This window comes from Diorhabda sublineata, chromosome 11, assembly GCF_026230105.1.
Source record: "Diorhabda sublineata isolate icDioSubl1.1 chromosome 11, icDioSubl1.1, whole genome shotgun sequence".
Classification (NCBI taxonomy): Eukaryota; Metazoa; Arthropoda; class Insecta; order Coleoptera; family Chrysomelidae; genus Diorhabda; species Diorhabda sublineata.
This window is the reverse complement of record NC_079484.1, coordinates 7,401,882-7,411,105: the sequence shown is the minus strand read 5'-3', so window position 1 is coordinate 7,411,105 and position 9,224 is coordinate 7,401,882. Positions and strand designations below refer to the sequence as shown.

Sequence of the window (9,224 nt, the reverse complement as noted above, 5' to 3'; positions counted from 1 at the left end):
ACATTATAAATGAAAAATTGTTCACATTACAAAAATATTGATTGGTTTATATTTGAAAAAAAAAATGAAAAATTGTAACATCATTTATTTCCTTCATAAATGATTTATTTAATGCCGCCTATGGGTATAAATTCTATAGAAATATATCCAAGGTAACATAGATTTATATTTGAAGTTTATGTCCATATGTTGTCAATTTTTTGATAACATAGTCGAAGCAGATAAGTGAAAATGGCTGTAATTTTGATAACAAGTCACGATGAACATATACGTGATCTTTGTAAAGAACCAACCCCCTTGCCGAAACTAAAACTTTATAAAACAAAGTACCATAAAGATGAAGGAAAAGTTCAGAAAAAAGCACATGCAACCATGGGAATACCTTTAACAGAACTACCCGACCCTCAAAATTATCTTAAGAAGCATACGGGTAATTCCTTGTGATTCTGGGACTGAACTGAAAAAATATTGAATCAAAAATTGTTATTTATTACAGGAAAAAGTTGTTATGGCGCTAAAGACATTATTAAAAAAGAACCAACGCCACCGGTTAGACAGAAAATAGAGGTACCAAAAACGGCAGAGTGTTTAAAAGCCGAAAAACCACCACGACCTTGCAAAAATTACATATTAGATAACATAAATACTATTTGTAAAATGAAACCAAATCCCCCTATACCTACAGTTGTCATTGATCGATTTGGTAAGTATATCTACCTACAAATGAGAACCATAGAAGGAACATGTATGAGATCTCAGTTAAATTATAGATTAAATCTTGTTGTATCATTACCCCCAATTCGGATAATAGAGAACTGAGTTGAATTTAAACTCACGGTTTTTATCTTCTTCTTCGCGCGCCGTATGCTTCTCGTAACCATTAGTTTACCTTACTAAAAGAAGAAGAAATGTTCTTTACAGGTTCACGCAACAAATCACATGACAATGAAAGTATTCTGATTTACGCATGTATGTAATAATTCTGTACGGACAGTTTCTATAATTGGAAGCTGTTCCGACTAAGGAAGACATAATAGGAACGATTTCTCTATCCTCCGAGGTTCCAGCTCGGTTCTGCGTATTCTCAAGCATACGCAGTATAGATAAAGTGTTTCGAACGAGAGATAAAATGAATATTGTCGCCTCCGTAACGTAGGGACGTTTTTTCCCATATCAACTGTCCATATAAGAGTATTAAATATATATATTTACGTCGCTTTACAGTGTTGACTATATCAAAAGCCTTGGTGATTGTAACTCCGAATCGATCTTCACAATACAGCGATAAACCCACATTTGAAACGATTTCAAGTTGTATAAGCTGATCTTCTGTGATCTGCGCCGTTTAAGAGTACATTAAAGACATAACATCCCGTAAAGGATTTTTGTAGTTTCATAAAATTCATAAAACTTGCTATCTCTTCGGATATTCTTGATCCTACATCTGTTCAGGAACCCATTTATTATTTATTACTAACGTTCAAAAGCACTTGCCCCCCGTGACCCATTCATTGAATGTTGAAGAAATTTCTCTTTCATATTGTCAACGAAGGTCGAAACGGCTTCTTAAAAACCAAAAATAATAGTGTTCGTTAAGTGCGACAAGTTAAAAATGGTAAGTTATGGGCTGATTTGTTTATTATTTTTAAACTGTGAATTATTAGCCATGTGCTGTGATTTATACTTTTTGGACCAGGACATCTTTTTGTGAGGTTCGTATACGAATATTTTCCGCTCTCGAAAATTCAGACTTGTAAGTTTTATAATAGGTAAAACTATTGGTTGAAAAAGTCGTCCATTAATCGTAAGTCTTCATAGCATAAGCAAAAGTAACAGACATTGCCGATGAATTAAAAAAAAATTCGACGTACTGTGGACTACAACGTGAAAAAAATGCATCCACCAGAACCTTTGGCGATAGAAAACGTTCAGGGCGGGAAAAACCACAACCGCTGAAGATGAACGAATTGTTTTGATCAGTATTCACTTACGGGCCCAGAGATAGCAGCTCAGATCACTGAAGCTAGGGATCTGCTAAAGTTGAATTACTTGGACTACGTGAGGATTGTATTTTAAAGACGAATTCCAAAATTATGACTTATCCTATCATAGCAAACAGAGCTTTAAAAATGTTGGTATCGTTTGCTACTATTTACAGATGTGAGAGTGATTTTTCAACTTTGACACTAAAAACGAAGACCAGAAATTGTCTCAATGTAGAACACGATTTGAGATGTGTTTTAAGTGAGACAAAACCTAAAATTACCAATTTATTTTATGTTTTTTAGCTTATGACTGTAATTTAGAGTAAAAATGTCTTAATTTTTTATGTGCAATTCTTTTATGTGTAATAAAGCCTACCTACGTATTTGTATATTGTTTGATTTTAACGTTGGGAGGAGGAGTAAAATTAGTGACCCTAGTTAGGTCTTTGGTAACAGATCTAAAAAGGTTAAGAATCGCTGTCCTCAAGTGAAAAGGATATTGAGAGAAGCTGGTCTTTTTGGAAAGGTGACAGTGAAGAAACCTCTTCTGAGACGTCAAAATAAAATTAAGAGGTTGCAGTGACCTAAAGAATATAAAAATTAGACGTATGAAGAGTGGGAGTGTGTTTCATGAAGTTCTGAGTCAAAGTTTGAGGTTTTTGGTTCTGAGAAGTGTTTATGATCAGGTAAAAGGAAGAACGGATGCTAGATCCATGTATAATCGCGACTGTAAAACACGGCGAGGGTCGGTGATGGTTTGGGGATGTTTTGGAGGAAGGGCGACTGGATACTTGGTGAAAATTGAAGGGATTTTGAAGAAACAATCCTATAAACAATATTAATTTAAAACGTAGTACGTTATGGCCCGGCGTGATCGGCAAAAAAAGTTTCTTCCAGCATGACAACGATTCCAAGAATTGAAAATGAAGATTGTACTTGTGTGATAATTTGGCTGTCAACAAAAAGTTGTAACCATAAGAAAAATAAAATTGAGGGGTATATTTTTTCTTGACACTTTTCTAATTGAATTAATGAAATCAATTCAATTTCAACCTCTCGTTTTTAGAATTAAGTTATGTTTTTATTTGGATCTGTTATATTTTGTTAATATTTTTTTGCTATCTGATGTGAAAATTTGTTTATTTGTATCAATCTTATATATTAAAAAAATTGATGATTTCCATTCCGAGTCCGTTCAGGCGTTCTACCCAACCGATTTGCTTAATTTTTTTTTTTTTCAATGAAAGTTATTGATGCACAGATCAGCCATCAACCATCGGATTTCAACTAATTTCCACCATTCCCAAGTTATACTCAAATGCGATTTCCCCCTGTACATTACTTATGGGAATTTTTCACATACACACGTTCTATCCTCAATATCTCAGGTTCTATTCAAGATAGAGACTTCGTTTTGGTTTAAGAACACTTGCTGAAACATCTTCTTTCTTTTGAGTTGTTGAACACTTAAATCGGTTGAGTTGGAGAGGAGCTAGGCGCGGACATTCAATGTGGAGTTATGGATTTTTGTAGGTTTTTGGCAATTTTTCTACATTCAAAGATCTATATCTCAGGTTCTAATATAACTACAGAGTTCGTTTTGGTTTAAGAGCACTCGCTGCAACACCTTCTTTCTTGTGAGTTTTTGAACACTTAAATCGGTTGAGTTGGAGAGGAGCTAGGCGCGGACATTCAATGTGGAGTTATGGATTTTTGTAGGTTTTTGGTAATTTTTCTACATTCAAAGATCTATATCTCAGGTTCTAATATAGCTACAGAGTTCGTTTTAGTTTAAGAGCACTCGCTGAAATATCCTCTTTCTTTTGAGTTTTTGAACACTTAAATCGGTTGAGTTGGAGAGGAGCTAGGCGCGGACATTCAATGTGGAGTTATGGATTTTTGTAGGCTTTTGGCAATTTTTCTACATTCAAAGATCCATATCTCAGGTTCTAATATAGCTACAGAGTTCGTTCTTTTCTATTATAATGATTTTTGATACTTATTTAATGGATTCGATGCGAGCGAAGCCGCGGGTAAAAGCTAGTATATTACAAATATCAGCTTCAAATACTCATGAAACTAATTAATAGTTTCTTATATGTTTTAATAACACAAATCATTAATAAAATATTTTTGTGTATTGATTACAATCTTCATTATGAACATCATCGATGACCATCTCCAACTCAACTCGTGGACAAAAGGTTCCAAGGTTATATTTAAATTCGCATTGCTTTGTTTTTTATTCTGTTTCTTGCTGTTTTTTTGGTCTGTATTTTTTCACCTTTTTGTTAACTTTTTAATTTTTTCCACTTCGTTTGTGGTGGACCTCTACTTCGTACTCTAATTAGAGTATTATCTTTTGCTATTTTTACCAGTCTATCGACTGTTATTCGACTAGCAGACACAAAAGGTTGTCCTTTAAACCCTTATTTATACATAAGCGTATGTTGGTGTTTTATTATGAGTTGAATACAATATAAATATAGAGAAGTTGAATAATCAACCAGCTTATACGAATAGTAAAGCAAAAAGAATATGGATATTAATAATAATAATAATAGTGAATGGATATTGTTTACTTAATATTTTCTAGTCTTTCAAATATTTTCAGTTTCATTTTGACAATTTCCTAATTAAAAACTAAATTAAAATACCTAGTATGTGAAAGTTTATTTGCATAGAAATAACTCGTCAAAACAATTAGATTTCATCATTATATTTTCCAATTTAAATTTGAAAATATGAAAATATAAACACATAACGTATAAGTGTTCTATCAAAAACTATTTAAAAACAAAATTTGAATGAAGTAAATGAGAAATTTAATTCCGTCACAAACATAACTTAGAAATGCAAAATTTTTTAATATCGATTAAGCAACACCAATATTCTTATTTTATCATCCACGTCAACTATTGAATTATTAGTTTTGAATTCTACTTCCCAGTACTGTAGGACTCAAAATTACAGTAGTGGAAAAATACGAGCCAAGATAAGAGAAGCTTAAAGGTTCAATTGCAGAACCAAATAAAAACTGAAATTACTCTTTTTGCAGGTAATAAAGTGCTTGCAAAACCCGGTTTACGACCAGCCGATATCAAAACATTTGGAAAATATCCTCCTTATTTATGGAGAATTCTGTATAAACAACAGATTAACTATCTTATAAATAAATATAAACAGTCCGAAGCCAAACAACGCCCTGGAAAATATATTCCGTGCTTCGAAAAAGATAAAATGATTAATGTAAGTTGTTAGTATACATTTATCAAGTTTGAAATTGACGCTAAGAAGGTTTAATCTTATATACTTCAATATATTTTTCACGCTTTCTGCTGCACATACTCCCCAATATTATTTTCAATGATTCAAATGAATTTTTAAACATAGTTAAAGATTTTTTCACTGATATTCCTCCCTAACTCGTCAAAACAATTAGATTTCATCATTATATTTTCCAATTTAAATTTGAAAATATGAAAATATAAACACATAACGTATAAGTGTTCTATCAAAAACTATTTAAAAACAAAATTTGAATGAAGTAAATGAGAAATTTAATTCCGTCACAAACATAACTTAGAAATGCAAAATTTTTTAATATCGATTAAGCAACACCAATATTCTTATTTTATCATCCACGTCAACTATTGAATTATTAGTTTTGAATTCTACTATTTATGGAGAATTCTGTATAAACAACAGATTAACTATCTTATAAATAAATATAAACAGTCCGAAGCCAAACAACGCCCTGGAAAATATATTCCGTGCTTCGAAAAAGATAAAATGATTAATGTAAGTTGTTAGTATACATTTATCAAGTTTGAAATTGACGCTAAGAAGGTTTAATCTTATATACTTCAATATATTTTTCACGCTTTCTGCTGCACATACTCCCCAATATTATTTTCAATGATTCAAATGAATTTTTAAACATAGTTAAAGATTTTTTCACTGATATTCCTCCCTACGCAACGATGAATATGAATACATTGTTGATATTATCTTTCTATTACAACTTATAAATTAATGTTCTACATAGCTTCCGAAATTTTGTATGCCTTGTTAATAGAAGGTCGTTGCGTGTGTTTCCAACCATTTTCTTTCAGCTCGGCATCATCGTTGAAGCATTGACTACCAAGGAAAAATTTGAAGTGCAAGAAGAGATGAGGGTCGCTAGGAGCCAAGCTCGAGTTGTACGGATGATGAAAAAAAAACACTTTTTGAGAGTAATCAGCTTGTTCTGTATTGCGCAGCGCAATTTCTGAGTGGTCTCGCAGTATGCCTTTTCTATTCCAAAATATGGTGCTCATGAGATTTCGAGATTGATTGCTGTTAGTTTCTGCGAGGTCAAAAGATACCAAAGAAAATCATCTCCGTTTTCATTGTAACTACCGCATATGCTCGGAACTGCTGTTGCAGCGCTGCCGCTGATAGAAATAGAAACAGAATTTACATTGTGGATATAATTCAGGCAATCTGCTCGACTCGATTCAAAATATAGCGTTAATTTCAACATATTTTTCCAAAAATCACACTCTCTATTTTAGTTTATCATAAAAGCAACTAACTGTCGTTACCGTATAATTTTAACTTAATTTATTCTAAAATTATTGAGAAATATTAAAAAAAAACGATTTGAACAAATAATTTATCAATATTTTTAAATTATATGTTCAAATTGTATTAATATACTATTATTTATTAGATATTTCCCTATAATATATTCTAGAAGTGATAAATCTGGAGATATGGCTGGCCACTCTGTTGTAGTCATTCATACAAGCCATATATTTTGACAAACATAATTTTAAACAAAGGGGATGAGACAGACAAAGACTTCTCTGGGAAACTATAACCAGAGTATCAATGTATCAATCTGAGTAAGAACAATCTACGAATACTAATAGGAGTTCTATGGGAACACTGTCGCCTCAACAAAACACCTAAAGACGCTGCAGATAATGCGGCATACAGATTTTTTTGCTCAGAGGACGAAGCCTCTATCCACTTTCTCTCGAAGTGTGAAACACTGAGGAATTCCAGAACTCTACACCTGGGAGTGCTTGAAAAAGAAGACGAAGATATCTAATCCCACATTCTAGACTTTTTAAAAGGGGCGGGATTGATGGTTCAGCTGTGAACACTGGGTTCTCCAGTATCCCAGCAAGAGAGGAGGACACGATAGATCCTTTGGGTCGCAGTGTATACGAGATCCCAAATCTATATATACATACATACATACCAACTCTTACTGCAGTAACATTTTGATTCCGTAACAAATTTAAATACTTTATACGATCAAATTGTCTCCTACAAAGAGTGGTCCATTAACGGTGGGGCTTATTACCTGTCTCCAGACCGTAATTTTCAAGAAAAATCTTTTATGTTTTCGCATGCTCTTAGGATTAGTTTCTCTTCAACAATATCTATAATTGTGACTATTATTGTTTCATGAAAGTCCATTCTGCGGTCATGATCATCTTCAGATGAAAATAATAATTGTTCTTTATCAATTATTCAATTAGAATAATCGATTTGTAGGGTCTAATACAAAATTATTATGAAATCCTGGAACAACATGAACGTATACCACTATCAAGCGATTCTTATATGTGTAATCAGAGAAAAGCTAAAATGCAAGCTGAACTGAAGCAGTTGGAAGAGGATATTGTTTTATTAGAAAGAAATCACTATCTCTTTGTTCCAGACGATGTCGAAATAAATTCTTGAAATTAGTAGTGGCGACATGTGAAATTGGTCAATAACTTTTGATATATATATATATATATATATATATATATATATATATATATATATATATATATATATATATATTTATTTATATTTTTTTTCAAAATAATAAAATCTAACAGCCATTTATTATAGTTTCATTGATCCATCGATTCATTTAGAAAGCAAATAGTGAAAACCGAGAACCACATAAGTTTGTAATTTTTACATTTATAGTAACAATGGAATTGAATAAAATCCAAAGTGTAATTTTAATCTATAATCATGTATGAAGAGAAATTACATTGTATACGGTGGTAGCAGCGATATCAGTATTCGGTTTTATAATGCCTGATTCACAGTTTCATTTCTTACCGCCGAGTTCTATTTTTCTCTTTTTCTAATAGAAAGAGACAGTAGTTGAAATTTAACAATTTTGCCGCCAAAAAGTAGGATTCTACCTCCTTTTTTGCACCCTCTTTCGAAGGCCCTTGAAATCTAGCCTAATAATGTTATCTAATCCTAGCACTTGTCTACAACATTTGTAGGGAGTCTTCTTGAATATTTATTGTTAATATTAGGTTCGTTCCAACCCATCAAAGATATTTGGCTAAATTTGGCTGCTGGAAAGTACTGTTACAAGAACCGTAGTTAGCGAGAGATTGAGTGAAAATATTTTAACGTTTCCAATAACCGTTCCAAGAACAGTCCAGATTAGTAGGCTGGAGCAAATGGGGAAACAACGACATCTGACGGCGGTAGTCATAACTTAATGTATAGAAAAATTATGGAGGGAAGAGAGAAGGAGGAGTATCTAATATGAGAAAAAAGTTGAAAAAGTGTACAGCTTTATACGATGAACTATAGTTAAAAAACCTTCCAGAATGGCGCTGCTGTGAACAAAGAGTATAGCATGAACGTAGCGATTGTAGATGATTTGAAGTATGGAAAATAAAAAAATTCAGTATCATAGTTCAATATTGAAAGTCTAGGAATAAATGTGAAGATTCCCACCAAAGAGATTTTCCTGATGGAGTTAATTTTCGCAGGAGAATGTTTATTGGTGAGAAAATTTGGTATAAAACAGTCAAGTTATTAGGTTTTAGTTTACCTTCAGTCTCTGAAGACGATCACTTGGTTATCGAAACGCGCGTCAGACAGTGTAATTGTGAGTGTTGGTGTAGTCAGTGTGTAAACAGTGTCTTCCAGAATCACATGACATCAGAAATATCATACTATCTTTCAATAAATACGGCAGGAATCAGAAAATCGCAACCGGACACAATTTCTTTTGGAAAATCTCATTTTACCAGTAAATTTCCAGGACATGAATTTAAGTGCGTGGCACTGGGGAAAAGAACCTCAGCTATTACTGCACCCTCTGGGAGGCTCCACCATGTTCTGGAACATCGCCAAAGTATTTAGAAGGCTAGAGCTCACAGTAAAGAGTAGTTTTATATTGAGAATACTTGGTGAGCGATAGAAGACAGTAGTGTGGTA

At 32.8% G+C, this 9,224-nt stretch overlaps 1 protein-coding gene across 1 annotated transcript; it reads left to right on the top strand.

The window, feature by feature from the left end:
- Positions 1 to 231: 231 nt before the first annotated feature.
- Positions 232 to 7,724, top strand: LOC130450437 (enkurin-like). The gene is made up of 4 exons (XM_056788811.1): positions 232 to 430; positions 497 to 703; positions 5,044 to 5,234; positions 7,536 to 7,724. The coding sequence occupies exons 1-4, from the start codon at positions 232 to 234 to the stop codon at positions 7,722 to 7,724; spliced, it is 786 nt and encodes a 261-aa protein (XP_056644789.1).
- The last annotated feature ends 1,500 nt before the right edge of the window (positions 7,725 to 9,224 follow it).